Source organism: Drosophila busckii, chromosome X, assembly GCF_011750605.1.
Source record: "Drosophila busckii strain San Diego stock center, stock number 13000-0081.31 chromosome X, ASM1175060v1, whole genome shotgun sequence".
Taxonomy (NCBI): domain Eukaryota; kingdom Metazoa; phylum Arthropoda; class Insecta; order Diptera; family Drosophilidae; genus Drosophila; species Drosophila busckii.
In genome coordinates, this window is record NC_046608.1 from 8,185,764 (window position 1) to 8,203,765 (window position 18,002).

At 46.2% G+C, this 18,002-nt stretch overlaps 3 protein-coding genes across 5 annotated transcripts; 1 reads left to right on the forward strand and 2 right to left on the reverse strand.

Annotated features, from left to right (window-relative positions):
• Positions 1 to 367: 367 nt before the first annotated feature.
• Positions 368 to 3,395, reverse strand: LOC108605530 (transcriptional regulator ATRX homolog). Its single transcript, XM_017995281.2, has 6 exons — positions 3,012 to 3,395; positions 2,882 to 2,932; positions 1,816 to 2,814; positions 853 to 1,755; positions 678 to 794; positions 368 to 457 (listed from the first exon to the last, which is right to left on the reverse strand). The coding sequence occupies exons 1-5, from the start codon at positions 3,145 to 3,147 to the stop codon at positions 718 to 720; spliced, it is 2,166 nt and encodes a 721-aa protein (XP_017850770.1). The 5' UTR covers positions 3,148 to 3,395; the 3' UTR covers positions 368 to 457; positions 678 to 717.
• A 576-nt stretch (positions 3,396 to 3,971) lies between these two features.
• Positions 3,972 to 9,065, reverse strand: LOC108606281 (protein flightless-1). The gene is made up of 4 exons (XM_017996262.2): positions 8,886 to 9,065; positions 5,257 to 8,438; positions 5,048 to 5,198; positions 3,972 to 4,984 (listed from the first exon to the last, which is right to left on the reverse strand). Exons 1-4 carry the CDS (start codon positions 8,937 to 8,939, stop codon positions 4,574 to 4,576), a joined length of 3,798 nt encoding a protein of 1,265 aa, XP_017851751.1. The 5' UTR covers positions 8,940 to 9,065; the 3' UTR covers positions 3,972 to 4,573.
• Positions 9,066 to 9,669: 604 nt separating this feature from the next.
• On the forward strand, positions 9,670 to 16,270 carry LOC108605450 (protein tweety). 3 transcript variants are annotated; one of them, XM_017995133.1, is made up of 8 exons: positions 9,670 to 10,063; positions 11,811 to 12,118; positions 12,189 to 12,674; positions 12,750 to 13,513; positions 13,563 to 13,732; positions 14,007 to 14,018; positions 14,091 to 15,117; positions 15,188 to 16,270. In XM_017995133.1, exons 2-8 carry the CDS (start codon positions 11,981 to 11,983, stop codon positions 15,588 to 15,590), a joined length of 3,000 nt encoding a protein of 999 aa, XP_017850622.1. In that variant the 5' UTR covers positions 9,670 to 10,063; positions 11,811 to 11,980; the 3' UTR covers positions 15,591 to 16,270. The 3 variants fall into 3 exon arrangements, with proteins under 3 accessions (XP_017850622.1, XP_017850623.1, XP_017850624.1); XM_017995134.1 differs by lacking the exon at positions 9,670 to 10,063 and adding an exon at positions 11,003 to 11,187; XM_017995135.2 differs by lacking the exon at positions 9,670 to 10,063 and adding an exon at positions 11,259 to 11,275.
• The last annotated feature ends 1,732 nt before the right edge of the window (positions 16,271 to 18,002 follow it).

Sequence of the window (18,002 nt, forward strand, 5' to 3'; positions counted from 1 at the left end):
TCCAGCAGAGAATATTTATTGAATTGTTGAAATATGGACGATTATGTATGAACTTGTATTGACTTGTCTGTTGAACATAACAAACATGTTCCAAACATTTACTTCATTAACTTATTACAAGGGTAATTCGACTCATGTCAGCTTAAAACATGAATGAGACTAGAGCTCTCAGTGATGCTCTCGCAATTAAATGTGATATGCACATACATAGACACATAATAGTATGTATATTAATACATAGACAAATATGTGTATTTTATACTTAGCCCTACTCTACATAACCTTATATTATTAATGCATGGGTATATTCATTTACAGCAGTCAGTAGATTTGCTTTGTTCTTAGACAACAAGCGAGAACAAAAAAAAAAATAAAAAAACAGTGTTTTTGTAGCCGAGGAGTTAAACTAACTATGAGTAGCTATGTTGTAAGACGCACGTCCAGCCCGAATCGAGGTCTGGTGGATGGAGAATAAAAAGATATATACATCATCAGTATGGACATGTTAGATAATTACATGCAAGTTATTCTTATTTTAATTTAAACGAACTATCGTTAGTACAACATTATAGTAATTATTAATTTTTAAACACAATAAAGCCAAGATTAGTAACAGAACATAGAAACAAACATGCTACACATATAGAATTTACACCAATGAGTTAACGAAATATAACCTTGTAAGCAATGATGAATGCACACAATTTATTTGCTGGCTTAGGCACGGTCCAGCACGGTCATGAAATCATCCAAGGGGTGGCGGTGACGAGTGTTGTTCAGTGGAAAAACTTGTTCTGCAAGCAACAAGAAACAATTAAATGAACATATGACAAAACTAATGATAGTTCTTACCGTCTAGGTCATCCAAATCATCGTCCAGGTTGGGCATGACACCGCCGCCGCCGCCACCGCCAATGGGTGCAAAGTGTGGCTGTAGTATGCTGCTACTTGGCTCACTACGGTTGATGATATTAGATGCTGAGGTGGCGGTGATGACTGGCGGTGTAATAATCTCCTCTACACTTGCAGTGCGTAAAATTGGCGTCAGAGCTCTAGTAGCCCGTGCTATTTGCATTTCATGGGCAGACTTGAAGGAGCTGTCGGAATCATGCGAAGTAAGCCGAATGTAACGCTTCTGTCGCTCTGCCTCTGGAGTTGGCGGTGTGCTGCCGCCCGAATTGGGCGGCGTGCTGTCGCACGACTGTCGCAACAGTCGCACATCATCGACAGATGTTTTAATCTCCAGTATGTCCTCACTGGCTATGTCGTCATCGACTCGACCTCGAGATGTCGTTGCAATTGGCTTCGTTAGTTCGTCATGTTGCTGCATGATCTCTTCACTCTCTTTCTCTTGCTCCTGCTCCTTGTCCTTGCCGTCACTTTCTGTTTGTTCAGCACAAATGTCTTCAGCCTTTTCAGCCGGCTCATCTTTCTTTTGCTTGATCACAACCTCTGTTTCTGACTTCTTCACTCCCCACTGCGATTTATCTTGCTCCATGGTTACTTTCATTTGTTCCTTCTTCTCCTCCAGCTGTGATGTAACCTGTTTTCCCTTCTCCTGCAGCCAAGCCAATACCACTTCAGAATTGCTGTCATCCAATTCTTTCTCATGATCACGCTTGAGTTTTTCCTGCTCATTGTCAGTAGCGTCCTCTTCGTCGCTTACTGTTGTGGTTACTGTACGTTTGAGTGGAACTGGTGTGGCAACACGACGAGAGCTTCCGGATGCCTTGCACTCGGGCATCTCATTGGGCACTGCAGCAAAGCCAAGACATTTAAATAAATTACAGTATGCCATCATTTAATGCTACTTACCAATATATTCGTCGTCATTGTCTGCCTCGGTGTCCTGTATTTTGGCAGATTTTTTGGGACGACCGCTGCCTCTACGTCCGACATTGACTGGAGCTGGGGATCGCACTCGTTTACGTGGCCGGCTTGTCGCCTTAGAAGCAGCTTTAGCAGCAGCAGATGTGGAGGCTGTGTGGGGCTGTAGATCAATATCCTCTAGCACGTTGCCAGTGGCATCTACACGCTGTAGACGCGTTGGCACTGTTGCTAGCTTTTTAGGTGAATTTTTACTGCCCAGTATCTCGACAGACTCGCTAAACGAAACCGATAGCTTGGCCTTTGATTTGCGATTCGTGCGCTTGAGAATCGCAGTCGGATGGTTCTTGGTACGCTGCATCCGCACAAAACAATTGAAGAAGCGTAAACCGAAGCGCTCAACTAGAGCCGGGTCCACAAGCAGTGTGGATGATGTAGAGCGTTTACGTTTGGCTAAACAAACGCTTGACTCAGGCGGACTCTCCTCTCTGTCGTCTTGCTGTTGGGCCATACGCTCCTTGCCAAGCTTAGCTCGGATTTTTTTAGTGGGGGCAGGTGAAAGCTTCTGTCGCTTGCTAGACTGTGATTTACTGGGAGCGGGGGTGGATGAAAGCTTCCGTCGCTTGCTGGACTGGCATGTACTGGGAATGGGAGATTCGCTATCGCTGCTTATGCGCTGCCGTCCACGCTTCTTGGCCTTACGTTGTGGTGTAGTTAGGCGCTCTATTTCTTTCTCGGTACAACGTTTGACGCGCACTAATAAACGCTTACAGCCAGGAACTGACATGTCATCTGGGCTCTCCGATGACGAAATATCGTCAAACATTTTTTGCTGGGCTTTTGTTTTGGGCGGCGACATCTGTGTCTGCTCATCAATGTCCAAAAGACCTGGACTTACGCCAGGGTCATCAGCATCCTGGCTTGCTGGTGAATAGTTAATATCTTCTGTCTCTGTCTCTTTTTCATCAAGACTTGTTTTATCCTTGTCTGCAATTTAAATTCAATTATTCATTTCAATTACAGCTGCCAGTATTAAAAACAAGACTGTTTATACCTAAGGGCTGTGGGGAACCGCCAGATGGCAAGTCCATGTCCTCATCATCCTCTGCAATCAGATGCGAAAACAACAAAACAAATGTGTATAAGTGCAAAAGTGGGCTGAGCAATGCAACTACCCAACTCACCCAAACTAAAGAGTGGCGACATTTGGGCCGATGAGGGGGAAGGACTACGAGCTTTTTCCTTCTCTAACTCCCGTACATGTTGTGGCGGCAAGACTGCACGCATTAAATCAAAGGGATCCAATTTCTCGACGCTCATGGTGTGTATAGTTATGGGCTAAACCACACCGGTTTAGCTTGTCAATCAGTTGGATTTCTTTTTTCTTAGGAAAGCGCGAAAACAGTAGGCAAAAAAAATATATTGAGCACAGGAGTTGGCGAAAATTTGTGGGAAAATTGTTGTGCAGCGTTAATATTTTCGTTTTACAGTGTCTTTTAACTGATTGTTTCACAAACAAGTACCTTAATTCAACAAATCAACTTTTAACAAACAAATTTTGCAACAAAAAAAATAATAAACGCGAATTTCTATACTGTGCAGAAGAGACGCCGCTGTTTAATTACTGCGGATGTTAGTGGGTTGTTAACATAATGCGTATCGACAGACCGCCACCACTTACCTGAGCTACTATCGAATGTTGTGTGATCGTTTCAGTTAGCACTGCAAAATCTTTTCAAATTATTCGCACTTTTCTTTTCATTTGGTTTATTTTAAATAGCACACATTTATCCTTTTTTAATTTTTTTACAGCACTGCCAAATCTTTTTGAAATTCTTATTTATTATTATTTTGAGCAACTAATTTATTTTCACGTATGAAATAGTCGTTTTTTTTTATATACATATACACATGTGTATATATATTATTCTAGTTGTATATATTTTATATTTCATATATATCTAGATTATTATATACTCGCCAAAGCTTGTGTCGAGAATAAGAATGAAGTAACTAAAAGGGCATTACTTACTAGAAATATAATTTTCTGAAAAGTACCTCAAAAGTTCGATAGGCGGAGCGCGCGAGATTTGAAATAGAAGAGAAATAAATATCATGTTAATATATTTTGAATTGTCATTTTTATTAACTTTCATTGTATAATTGGTTAATTGCAATAAATATAAAGAATTTTGTACAATTAGTTGGCGAATTTTTGCAAGCAGCAAGATATTGTGCAATTAGCATTTGTTTGGACTTCTCGTACACGTTTTGATTTCAGAGTTTTGTTTTTTCGTTTCGTTTCGGATATAATGTATATAGTACTATTAACACCTGCAGGACTAGCACAAAAACTTCACCGGCTCAGCTCATATATAAATATGTATATAGTAAGATTATAGATTAATAAAAAAAAAAAATAGATAGAATACTTTGCGTATACAAGGGCGAATTGTGAGGCTAAGATCGCGTTTAAGGTAAGCTTTAGGTTAATTAATTATTAGAATGGGAGCGGGGTGGCGAATCAATAATCAAAAATCTCTATATATAAACAACGGCGCTTAATAAAAAAATAATAAACAATTAAATACATTTTAAAAGCACAAACATTTTGCTGTCGTTCTCGTGTGTACATGTGTGTGTGTGTGTGTATAAGTGTAAGTGTGTGTGTGTGTGTATGTATTGCAGTCGTTAATTGTCATGTCTCTCTGGGAGCAGCAGCAGCAGCTCTGTCACGGCAGCGCTTTTAAATATAAACCTTGAACGCACTCCAGCCATGGAAGCATTTGGTGAAGCGTCGCGACTCCTTGTTCTTCATGGTGAGGAAAAGTTTGCGCGGTCGCTCCGGCTGCTTAATGCGCATGTGCTGTATGTACACCTGGGCGGACTTGTAGGCGAGCTTGACCTCCACCTCGCTGCAGCGCGGACCCATCCAGAGGAACACCTGCTCGCCATTGTCCAATATCATGATGTCATCATCCGCCAAATCATCCTGACAGAAGTCGGCGCACTTCTCGGCCACCGTATAATAGCCACGCTCATTGGAGCAGCGGAACAGCCGCGTATAGTTCATATACTCGGCATCCGTGTCGTAGGGCTTGCGTCCACCCAAGGCAACCCAAAAGAAGTTCTCCGGCTCGTCGCCTTCATTAAGAATCTATAGAGAGGAGTTGATGGTTAGCATGAGGTTGTTCTGACAGTGACTGGTCTTGGTACTTACCTGCAGGCTCACCCAGGGGCCGTTGAACATCTGCTCGGCAATTTCCTGCACCAGCTTGGCCTCCTCGTTGCACGCCTTGCTGCCCAGCCAAACGTACACAATGCCCGACTGTGGCTCGTCCTCCGTTTCGAATGGCACATGTAGTATATAGCTAAAGGAATATAACAAGGATTAGCTTGGCCGCGCAGCGTCTATGCCGATTAACTTACCAAAATGCCGAGTTCAGATGCACTGCATCCGGCTGGATTTGTATGAGGCGTGTGGTCAGCGCGCCGCCATTCGAACGCAAATGGAAAAATTCAACGGGCGCTTTGCCATCGGCAGTTAGAGCCTTGTCCTTGCGCTTTCCAGTGTGGATGATGAACTTGCGCTTGAAGTGCGACATGAACTTCAAGTTCTCCTGCTGCTGAAAGATGCGCATCACCTCCAGCTCCTCGCCAAACATCGCCTTGAACTTCTTTTGCAGCGTAAACGTAAAAGTCAGCCAGCCCATGTTGCCAGCATTGCGTCCCTGCCAGAAGTAGACCACACACTGAATCTCATCCTCCGGTGGCGGCTCCTTGCTCACATTCAGTTCGCCGCCGCCGCCGCCGTTTAGCTCGCCAGCTGGAGCGCCATCGGTGCCGTCTGCCGTCGCTGCATCCGCTCCATCGTCGACGGGTATGCAATAGCGACAAAGGAACACATAGCACTCGCCAGTATAGAAATGGCCCAGCTCCTCCTCGGGCAGGCGCACAAACTTTTTGTTCTCGAGCACAAACGCTTCCATCATCTCGAGATCGTAGTTCCACTCCTCCTCCAGCTGCTCCGCCTCGGCCAGCGGCATGGCGCACTGTCTGGGCATGAACAGCGCCGCCAGATCGGTGCGCGTCTCCTGCTGTCGCGCCCACTGCGTCAGATTGGCGCCAGTCTTGGCCACCGACTTGGCTGTGCGCGTGAAATCCACGGCCATGACCTCATCCCAGCCCGGAAACTTGGTGCGAAAGATCTGCATCTCGTTGCCCTCGGGCACGCGCATGACCAGCGCACACTCCGGCCGCTCCAGCATGTTGAAGAGCTCGCGGCTCAGCTTGACGGCAGCGGCGCGCACCAGACGCGTCGACTGCTTGCCAAACCAGACGAACAGATCCGTCTGGCAGTCGAGTATGAAGACATGTTTGCTATTGAGCAGCGTATGGCTCAAACGCTGCTCCGGCAGCTCCACCTGCGGCAGCTCCAGATAGCCCATGCCCAGCTGCACTTGATACAGTCGCGGCTGCACTGGCTCATAATCCTCGGCAACATGTTCCTGCGGCGCCGGCAGCGCCTGCGCCTCCTCGGGCAGCAAGTCGAACGCCTGCCAGAACTCCGGGCACTCCTCGCCCTGCATGTCCACATAGATGTCGCACTTGTTCTTGCGCTCCGTCTTGTTCATCTTCTCGGCCATCAGGCGCGCCTTGGAGTTGAGCGTGTTCTTGGAGCGCTTGCCCAGCCAAATGTGCAGCCTCGTGCCGGCGTCCAGCAGAAACGCATGCCGCGGATCCAGCGACTGCGGCGTCAGCGGCAGCGGCTCCAGCTGTATGCTGGCGCCATAGGCGTGCACCAGATAGAGCCGCGTAATGTGAATCATCTCCTCGATGGTATAGAACCCAGTGGCAGTGCGTCCACCCTCGATGTAGATCACCTCCGTCTCGAACAGCCCCAGAAACTCATCGGACTCATCCGCCTGCTCCTCGCGTATGGTGCGACAACGTGCGCCCAGATAGTTGCGCAGATTGACCGCATGGATGGCGGCGCAGGCGCGCTTGTCCAGCGTCGCCTCGTTGCCAATCCAGAAGTAGATCTCCCAGTTGAGCGTGTGCAGCTCATCGAACTTGGTCTTGAGCACAATGTAGCAGTCGCCCTCGTAGAATTTGCCATGCACCACTTCCTCGATTTTGTTGGGCAGAAAGTTCTCAATCTCCCAGATGGTCAGACCCGGCTGTTGGCCGTCCTCCTTTTCAAAGAACTTGGAGTAGTCCAGCTGTGGCTTCTCCAGTGACTCGTCCCAGCGCTTCGGCTTCAACGATTCGGCAATGGCGGCATCATTGTCATCACGCGCCTTATCCTTGGCCACATCCTTCATGCCCTTCAGCACTTTGGCTGCATCCTGACCACCATCGCTTTCGGTGCGCGGACCACGACGCAGCCGAATCTTGCGCGCCGTTGCATCCTTGGGCGTCGACGCCGCCGGCATGCTGGGCGGCACTGCAGCGCCAGCGAGACGCAGTTGGGTCTGCAGCGAGAAGTCAATGTTGTAGAACTCGAGGCTGGTGGCCTTGCTCGCTTCACTGGGCTTGGGCGGCATCACCAGCTCGGGATTGTCGCGCAGATCCAGCTGCTCCAATCCTTCGAGCAAATGAATCGCATCCGGCAGCGTTATCAGCCGATTGCTGCTCAGGTTCAGCTGCTTCAGTGCACCGCAGCGACAAAGACCCTCCGGCACCATCTCGAGCAGATTATTGGCGGCAGCAAAGCATTCCAGACTCGACAGTTTGCCAATGCCCGAGGGTATGCCCTCGAAGTTCAGCTGATTGTCATTCACATAGAGCCGGCGCAGGCGTGAGAGCTTGCAAAGCGACGCGGGCAGCTGCGTCAGCTGATTGCGCGACAGATTGAGCGACTCGAGGCGCTGCCAGTGCTCCAAGCTGGCGCTGAGATCGCTGATCTCGTTGTCGCTCAGATTGAGGCGCACCAGCGTGATCACGTTGTAGACGCAGTCGGGCAGCTTGGGCAGTGCATTGTGCGAGAGATCCAGCTCGGAGAGATTGGCCAGGCTGTCGATGCTGGTGGGGAAGTTGAGTAGCGTGCGATTGGTGTGGCTCATGTTGAGCACCTCGAGGCTTTGGAGTGAGGGCAGCTGGCGCAGCTGGAACAGCTCCAGCGGATTGTGCGACAGATCTAGCGTCTTTAGATTGATTAGGCGGCGTGTTTGTGGCGGCAGCGTCTCCAGGCGATTGTGCGATAGATCGAGAAACAGCAGATCCGTCAGTTGGATGAACAGTGCCGTGGGTATGCTCTCGATTTGATTGTGGCTAAGATTGAGCACAATGAGGTTCTTCGCACGCTCCAGTCCCTCGGGCACCTCCTTCAGCCGATTGTGGGACAGATCGAGCGACGTCAGCTCCTCCAGCTGAAACAGTTCCGGCGGTATTCCGCTGTTCTTCAGCTGATTGTGGCGCAGATCCAGCGAGCGCAGGCACGGCAGTTCGGTTAGCTCCCCAAAGAGTTTCTCCAACTGATTGTGGTTCAGCGATAGATGCTCCAGCTTCTGCAGTTGGCCCAACTCCTCGGGTATCTCCTGCAGCTGTGTGTGATCCAGCGTGAGCCACTGCACCCGCGACATTTGCCGCATGGAGCTGGGGAATGTTTGCTGCAAAAACAAAAACAACAGCCAAGAGCCAACATTTTTTTTTTATTAACTAACGGTTAAACAACACGCTAATGTAAACAAAAGACCAATCGACGTTGCTGTCCGCTGTTACTGCCGCTGTTAGCGTCGCAGTCGACGCCAGCGTCAACAGCAGCTGTGCGTTGTTGATGACAAATTCGACAAATGTTCGCTTCGTCTATTTCTGCTAACGTTTTATTTTATTCCATGGCATATTTTTTTTTCTTATTTGGCTCAACAAATCCTGAGCTAACTGCTGACCCGCTTTTGGTTGCTGCCGCAGCCAGCGGTCAGCACTTAAATTAGCATTTCATTTTACATTCCCCATTTAGCTGCAGCACCAACAACAACAACAACAGCAGCAGCAGCAACAACAACAACAATAATGCAATAAAAAAAAAACACTCAGAGGGAAGAACACACACTTACGCTAAAATCATTTTTTGTAAAATCAACGCCGCGTACAAACGGTAGTACACTCATCTTGCATATGCTAAGCACTCGGCTGCTTCTTGTTTAATAGCGGGTGGTAAGCGTAGCATAAAAGTAACAATTTCAACTCTCCGATTCACTGATAATGATAATGCAATGTAGTTTCATTAGACTTTAACAAATTTTTACTAAAAACATGTTTTCCTGTTGCTCGATCGAACGCGCACTGTTATTGACCAGTGTTGGCAGCTTAGCCAATTTGCGGCTAGATCTAGCATTTTTTGAAACGGTGCAGCCTAATTTGCATCTTGCCATAAAAGGAAATATATTTTAAATTATTTATATAATAAATAAGAAATACAATATTTTTGCTTATTTGTAGCATATTTGTTTTAAATTAATTAAATTGATTGTACATCAGCACAGGCTTATTTCGATAAAAGATGACAGTGTGCTGATGGGCAGTAACAGTATGTTAAACAGCTGCAGTTGCTGTTATTGGCCTGCTACATGAACTAAAAAGTGTTGCTGTGCTTTTTCTACGCAAATGCTGGCTTTTCAAATTAGAAATTTTGGTTTCATTTATTGCACTAGGTCAAGCGTAATATATTTTATTTGATATAATGCGTCTTGCAGTTGCAGGCAAGCCAACTCGAAATCTTAAAGCTTCTTGAATTAAAAGCTTTAACATAATGTTACAGATACAAGCAGTGTATGCACACTGTTATGTAGAGCTTGCACGCCCAATGTGTGTGTGTACACACTGGTGCTTGTGTGAGGGTGGGAAAATTGCGCACGGTGCGCAGCGGTGCTAAAAGGACTTCAGTCTCCTGCTATCCTGTAACTGCTTAACGTGCCACCCATGGCATATAAACATCGTATGCGTTATCTAGAGGGTGTGACCAAGTTGAACGACACAAAATTTTCATACTTTGCTCAGTCTTCGGAATGTGAAGTTCCTGCAGGACATTTGTGTCGACTGCCGTGCAAAGCCACAAAAACCAAAACTTAAATAAACTATTTACACTCAAATTAAAACCAAAACGCCACAAATTGTCAACAAAAAAAAAAGCTGCGAGAATGCAAAAAACTCTAAAGTGCAAGTGCAACGTGGGCGTTTAAATTTTCGCAGTGTGTGTGCATGGCAAAAATAAAAGGAAAAGCGACAGATAAAAGTAAGATACATGCGAAAACGAATGCGGTACAAATGTCGAGATTCACACTTCAGCTTCCAGCTTTGTTTGTTGTGAAAAATTGTGTACCCATTTTGCCACAGGGAGTGTTTTTTTTTATCCTTTCAACATGCTTCTTCTTTCCGTGCATGTTCAAACAGCCAAAATCTAAACCGTTACAAAAAAATGCAAACTATGCAAATTAATCACACACGGACACAAACACAAGCATACGCATATATGTGTGTGTGTGTAAGATACTTTATAAGCTTATTATCAGTCTTGCCCTAGGAAATGATGGGGGTTATCGTTCGGTCGGATGTGCGTGTATTTATGCTTGTTCCAAGCTTGTGTCCCAAAAAACTAGCAATATACGTTTGTATGTATGCGTGTTTGTATGAAATACACATGCGCTCGTTAAAATCTTGTGGGCGTGAGAGTTGCTGTGCATTTCTCTTTCAAGTAAATATAAATGTGCAATTGGCAAAGTAAGAACAAGAACAAATATCATGGCAAATACAAATAAACCATTAAATTGAGTGCAATAATTGTGAATGTGCCGAATATACGAACATAAGCAATAAGGAAACAGGGCGAAACTTCAAATCAATACAGCAACGCACGCACGCACACTCTCTGCCGCAGCCGCTGCCGCTGCTGAGAGCAGCAGAATCAGGATAAAACGTAACAACAACAATACCAATACCAATAACAACAACAACAATGCAAAGTGTAACTGCGTGAGCGCGCAATAGCCGAAGAGCTTAGTGAGAGAGCGCGAGCAAGAGAGCGAGAGCGAGAGAGTGCGCGCAGTCAAGTTGAGAGAGAACGCATATAATACGCTAAGCCGTTACATTTTTACCGTTACTTGTGCTTTTTTTTTTTGCTCAAACTCGCTGCTGCCGCTGCCCTGTTTTTATTATTATTGTTTTTTCTGTGTGTGTGTGTGTGTGTGTGTGTGTGTGTGTGTGTGTGTGTGTGTGTGTGTGCAATACTAGGAAGAGGAAGACAAGTGAACAAAATTGCTATTGCGCTGGCAGCAGCATCAATAGCGATGCGAGCGCCCAGGAAAAGAAATCGAGTGTGCGGAAACCGAAACTCACACAGATATTAAGGGTGTGCTTGTTGTAAGGCGTTCAAAAAAAAAAAAAAAAAGAAACGAAAGACAGTAAAAAGAAAAAGTTTTTAAAACACAAAAAAGAAAAATGAAAACAAGTATGCACAGTTTTTAATTAAATGCAGTACATGCAATAATAAATGCAAGCAGTCGAAAGTGCAGAATGTAGACATAAGTAGTTAAAGTATAAGTATAAGTTCAAGTATAAGTGTTTGTATAAGCTGCCGAACGCAACTTTAAGTGCAGTCAAGTAGCTTATAATAAATAGCTTATCGTAATTTAATTTGAAATTAAACTAAGCATAGAGCTGTGACAATTGTTAGCAAATTGCATTGCCTATATATACGTATATATATAATATGACTGTATGAATGCATATAGCTATGTATATACAAATGCAAGATGCTTTATTTTATGTTTTTCTAAATGCACAAGTGCTGTGCTCTATGCTTAGTGTATAATATTTGCCATATACTTAGTTAGTATGTAGCTTTGTATGTATATGTGCCACGCCTCAATTTTTTTTTTTTTTTTTTTATTATAATTTACTTGACTTGCTTGAGTGAACTAATTGTCTTTTCTTGTTGCTTGCCCATCACTCCACCCCACCCACGCCCATGCCCCAATGCACAGTGTGCGACAATTTGATGTCAAGAGTTTAGACCAAAACGTTTTACATAGAGTGAAGAGACTGCCACAACGACGACAACAACTTGACTTGCCACACACACACACACACACACGCTCGCACGCACACTTAAGCACACATCCTGGGGCACACATCACTAGACGACGGCAGCAGCATGGGGGACTATCATGAGTTTACGGATCAGTATAAAGTGCCGGTCATAGCAAAGCTGCTGCACGCCTTGCCCCACTACAACATCACCTTCCACAAGATCAACAGCACCTTTCGGCCCAACGATGAAATCTATTTGGAGGTAAGTGCGCTCCGTTTCAGAAAGCTCAAGCTCAAGCTAAATTGACAACTGACACCTTGCGCCTTTACAGAGTTTGGGCATCTTGGGCTCGGTGCCGGCAGCGCTGTTGATTGTCTCGCTGCTGGGTCTGCTGTTCTATTTGATGACGCGCTGCTGCGACCGCAAGCCGCGTCCAGCGCACTCCATAACCAGTTTGAAGGTGGCGCTTTCCATAGTCACAGTCATGTGCTGTGCCGCCATTGGATTGGGACTGTATGGCAACGATGATTTGCATAATGGGCTGCTCGATGTGCTGACGGCGGGACGCAAGGTGGACAATCTGGTGACCACAATTCGAAATCAGACGCACATACTCGAGAATACGCTAACGAATCGCATACGGCCGCAGCTGGTGGAGCTGGCGGATATCTTTGATCAGCCGGTGTCCAATCAGACGGCGTTATCCAAGCTCTTTGTCTCGCTCAACATTGTGCAGGGCAATGTGACATTGGCCACCAATGCTGCCAGCGATATACGTCGTCCACTGTTAGGCATCTCCATGACGCATTTTCTTACGGTGAGACCCGCCCCTAACCCAACCCAACCCAACCCAATTTCTTATTACATGCAACTCGTACATTCGCCTTTGCAGCGTGGCGATCAATGGGAGCTTATACGCTGGCCGGGCACAGTTGCTACGCTGGCGCTGCTGCTTGTGCTCTGCGCCGTGCTGCTGGTGGGCGTGGCACGTCATTCACGCTGCGCTCTTATTTTGTTCAGCGTTTGCGGCCTGTTGGCCGTAACCGGCTCCTGGCTGATGTCCGGCCTTTATCTATCCAGCTCTGTTGCTGTCGGCGATTTGTGCATCAGTCCCGCCGACTTTTTGGTCTCGACGGCACCGCGTGATCTGCCCACCAATGTGCTGCTGCACTACACCCAATGCGAGCCGGGACATACGAATCCGTTTACCCAGCGCCTGCGCGAGTCGCAGAACTCGCTGAACAATGCGCGCAGCGCCATGGCCACGGTGATGAAGATCTCGCTGGTGCTGTTCAAGAGCTCCGGACTGCAGCCGAAGCTGGGCGCCGTCAATGCGGACTTGAACAGCAGCGAGCGGCTGCTTACGCAGCTGACCGCCTTGGTCGATTGCAAGGCTGTGCATCATAATTTCCTGGCCGCTGCGCGTGGACTCTGCGAGGGTGGACTGCTCGGCTTGGTGCTGATGCTCATTGCCAGCTTCATTGCGGCCATTTTGCTGACCATTATGGTTTGGGTGGACTCGCACACTTGGATTTATATACGCAAGCGCAATGACTACGCCCAGGTGGATGAGCCCTCGTATATTTCGCATCCGGCACCGCAGAACCATCAGCAGATGATGAATGCGGCACGCACGTTGCCGCGCAACCACAACGGGTAGGTGTTGATCTCTCGCCAGACTGATCTCACATCGTTCTCATTGCAGGCACTTCAGTCCGCCGGTGATCAGTGGCAGTCACACGCTCCAGCATCCGAACAAGCGACAGCAGCACGAGATGATGGCCCATGCTCACATCCAGCAGAACATGCGTGCGATGGGCACCCACACCCTGGGTCGACTGCCCTCGCATAACCATAGCCCCACCCACATGACTGGTAAGTAAGCCGCCGTCGCCACCACCACCCAGTCACCACCATTCCGCAGTAGCTAATCCTTTCGAGTTTCAAGTTTGCATTTTTTTTTTGGAGGTTATGTTCTCTCGTATCTAATAGATCTCATTCTCATTCCATGCCCATTCCATTGATTGAATGCTCGCTCATCCGCCGACTCCGATTCCGTCTCCGTCTCCGACTCTCATCCGCATCCGCATCCGCATCCGTATCCGTTTCCTCACTCCGCCTTTGCTAATTGTGTGTATACATTTTATAGGTCCAAATAACGGTAAATATGCAACCCTAAGCAAACAATGCAAAACATTGGAAGCCAATGACTTTTACTGAAAATCGTCGCCAGCCGCAGCAGTCGCCGCCGCCAATGCCGTCGCCAACTCCATGCCCCCCACCACACAGGCCCAGGTGGTCCAGCAGCAGCAGCAGCAGCAACAACTTGGCCCACAGCCCATCTACTGCCATCATCCGCATCAACATCCGCACGCCCATCCTCACACCCATCCCCATTCGCACTCGGCTGCCGTCGCCGCCGCCGTTCAGCATCAGCATGCCATCTATCATCAACAGCAGGCAGCTCAGGCTCAGGCTCAGGCACAGGCTCAAGCGCAGGCGCAACAATATGGCACCTATAGCACCGCCGCGGCGGCTCATCATGCCCAGCAGCATCAGCACTTGCCGCCGCCGGGCCAGAGCCAGATCTATCAGCAGATACCGGCGCATCTGGCCGGGCAGCTGGCACCGAATGGCAATCCGCATTCGATCTATCAGCCGCTGGTGGCGGTCAGCCAGGGCTCCATCTATGTCTCCAATCTGGCGACAATGCGCCGGCAGAACAGCCAGGCCGGACCCCAGATACCTGCCCATCATCATCAGTCGGCGGTGCAGCAACCGTTGCCCAATCCTCATGCGCAGCCACAGCCAAATCCTCATGCCCATCAGCTGCAGCAGCAGCAACATCCGGCGCCGCAGCAGCAGCAGCAGCCGCCTCCACCCTCACAGCAGCAGCAGCTACATGCGCATCCACATCCACATCCGCATCCACATCCGCATCAACTGAAATCGCCGCAACAGCAGCAGCAGCAGCAGCCACCGCCGGAGACTGAAGTGGTGCCCATTAGCACATCGATGGATACGGGCATCTACGATCGGGACAAGCAGATCTACAAGTGCTCCACTTTGCGCCAGGGCGGCAAGTTCGATCCCAAGTACAAGCCCTCGATACTGAACTGCCCGCTGCCGGAGATACCCAAGGATGCGGAGCAGCCCAAGGTGGAGTCCATCTATGAGCAGCGTCAGCAGCACCACAGCAGCAACAGCAACAGTGGCAGCAACAGCGGCAGCAACTCGCATCAGTCACAGAACTACTCCAAGTAAGTTATGCCCCAAATGCGTGCAACGCCTCAAACTTTCCCCTCTCCCCCCACCCACGGTGTCTTGCAGAACTTTACAGCGACCACCCATGAAGCTGCCACACCCACAAATGAAGGCCATACCGCCGCCCCGCATAGGCACGCCCACATCGCCGCCACCACCCACGGCACAACCCATGGCACAAGCAACAGCCGCAGCAGCAACAGATGCAGTGCTTCAGAATGGCGGTGGCGGCGGCAACAATAACGAGGATGCCACACTGCCACCGCCGCCGCTGCTGGACGGGACGGACCAGGTGCAGGAGGCCAAGTCGCGCGCTCAAACGGCCAACGGCAAAACTGCCAACGGTCTGGCCGGTCTCCACAATGGCGGTCCGGCGGTCAACTCAGCCGGAATAGACGACGACGATGATCTGCCGCCGCCGCCGCCGGCGATAACAGACGAGAGCAACTATGCAGTCACCGAGCTGTAAGATCCATGAGTTTAGCGCTAGGATATTACTGATGGACTGCACGAATAAGAACAACAAGAAGAAGAAGAAGTAGTAGTAGTAGTAATCGACGAAGAAGAAGAAGAAGAAGACGATGAATCAGCAGCAGAGTCTAACGAGTTGGCATTTACCTTTTTTAGTGTTCCTTTGGTTCCTTAATGATGTATGACAAACTCAAGTCCTTCTAGTGCTTGCAACTCTCCGCTCCCCATTGAGGAGCTTGAAACTGCCGCTATAGACACTATTGGACTTTTGTATATAAGTACTTACATGCTATGCTAATAACTAACTATTATACATAAATATATAGTATACAAGCTATATTTGGGCGTGTGTTCCGTAAAATCTCTCAAAAGACGTTTTCAAGTGAGATCTGGAAAAGGATGCAACAGACGTTTGGGTCGTTTGGGAAATTTGTGTATGCTTAGTAAAGTATTTTGTAGGAATACTTGTAATCGTAGTTAGCCAAGAGTAGACAATACAAGACCTACTAACCATGCAAACAAATTTCAGCTTATTTACGGAATGCAACCCATTCCCAATACCCCGAGTTCCCCACTTCTTTTAAGTTTAGCCTTTGTAGATAAAAGATATACACAAGACACAATTTTGATATTAGTCATTTTTATGATCGCTACAAAAGTTTTATTGTAACAATTTTAGCACGAAAAACCAAAAGATTATATATTGTATTATATAGCATATACATATATTTTATACTATATATATTATAATTTAGTACTAAGCGATAAGATATAACGAAAGACCCCAAAGTTAGACAAGACATGAGATACTAAACAACCACCAACACTATCAAGTAAATAAAAGTATTAAACAAAGAAAAAGAACAACCACAATAAGTATTCAGCATCTATATATAGTATATAATTACATACGACTGATGTCAGCTGCTCAGTATTAAGATTAGAGAAAGTTATGGAAGAGCGAAAGAATAAGAAGAAGAGAGCAGCTTTCCCCGTGCACTTTTGTCGAGTCAATTTTGTTGCAAACCAAAGCAATGGCATTTGATAGAACTAAGCGCAAGTCTGTAGGTATATGGAGTGGAACGAAACGGAACGGAAAGAAACGAGCACGGAACGGACGTTCTCGGGTGTTTCATTTGTGAGATTTGGGTTGTGGACAACGGTTAGAGTAGTTTACAGAACTTGCGATTTTACTTAATAAAACTAACATAAGTTTAACATGAATGCATTTATTGAAAAAAAAAAATACAAACAAATATATATATATATATATATATATATATATATACTAAGAAGCCAATATACACAGATAGAAAGAAAGCACTTAGGCTATACATAATTAATTGTATATTCGATTAGCCGTAGCTAAATCAAAGCTAAGTAGTAGTTGGGCAAACAAACAGTTAGCAATATATATATTGAAAGATTCCCCATATACAAAATACAAATAATCGAATACCCCAAGTACTGCATTCGGCTGAGCCGGAACCTTAACGAGACAAGAAACTACAAAGAATAGAATATTAATAATAATGATATAACAGTAACATAATGTGTTCTACAAATCGAAACCCAATAAATCAGCGTTACGTATTGTAGTTAGTTTAGCGCAGTTTGTTAGCGGAATTTAATAGACCAGAGAGTGGGATAATGATGATGACCAGAGGCCGGGAGCAGGGCCCATCAACTAAACAGTCGCTCGAACACTGCCCCCCTATAAAAAGACAAGTCAACGAGTTCTACAAGCATACAATACTACATAAGCTATTAACCTAAAGCTAAATATTAACAGAACAATTATATATATATTATATTACTACTGTATAACTACATATATATACTATATATATAGAGCGCAACAGCGGAATGATCAATTGTATTATATAATACACACACACACACACACACACACACACACATACACATCTCAAATAATATTTATATGATATACTTATTTATATATATGGTATATGTGTATGGCTGGAAACGATTTCTAGATTTATTCGATTTATTTAAATTTTTAAGTCATATATATATATATATATATATGGTACCATATACTATATGTGTAGCTATGTATAGAGAGAGGAACTGTAAAGTAACTTCGAAATCGAAAAACTAAGACCTAATCAAGTTTTTTTATTCGCTTAAATACAATATTACATATGATAAGCGAGACGACGATCGAAAGAGCGGCAGGGAGAGAGAGAGCAAAATTTCGAACTCTACGCTTTTGAATCGTCTTATAAGCTACGCAGAACTAGAACACACATATGGGAAATCTTAACTTATTTATTTATGTATGTATCATATACATATATGTATGCATACATACTACACACACACACACACACACACACACTAGCTCGTAAATATATTTCTGTGTTAAATGTTGTCATCGTACGCGTTG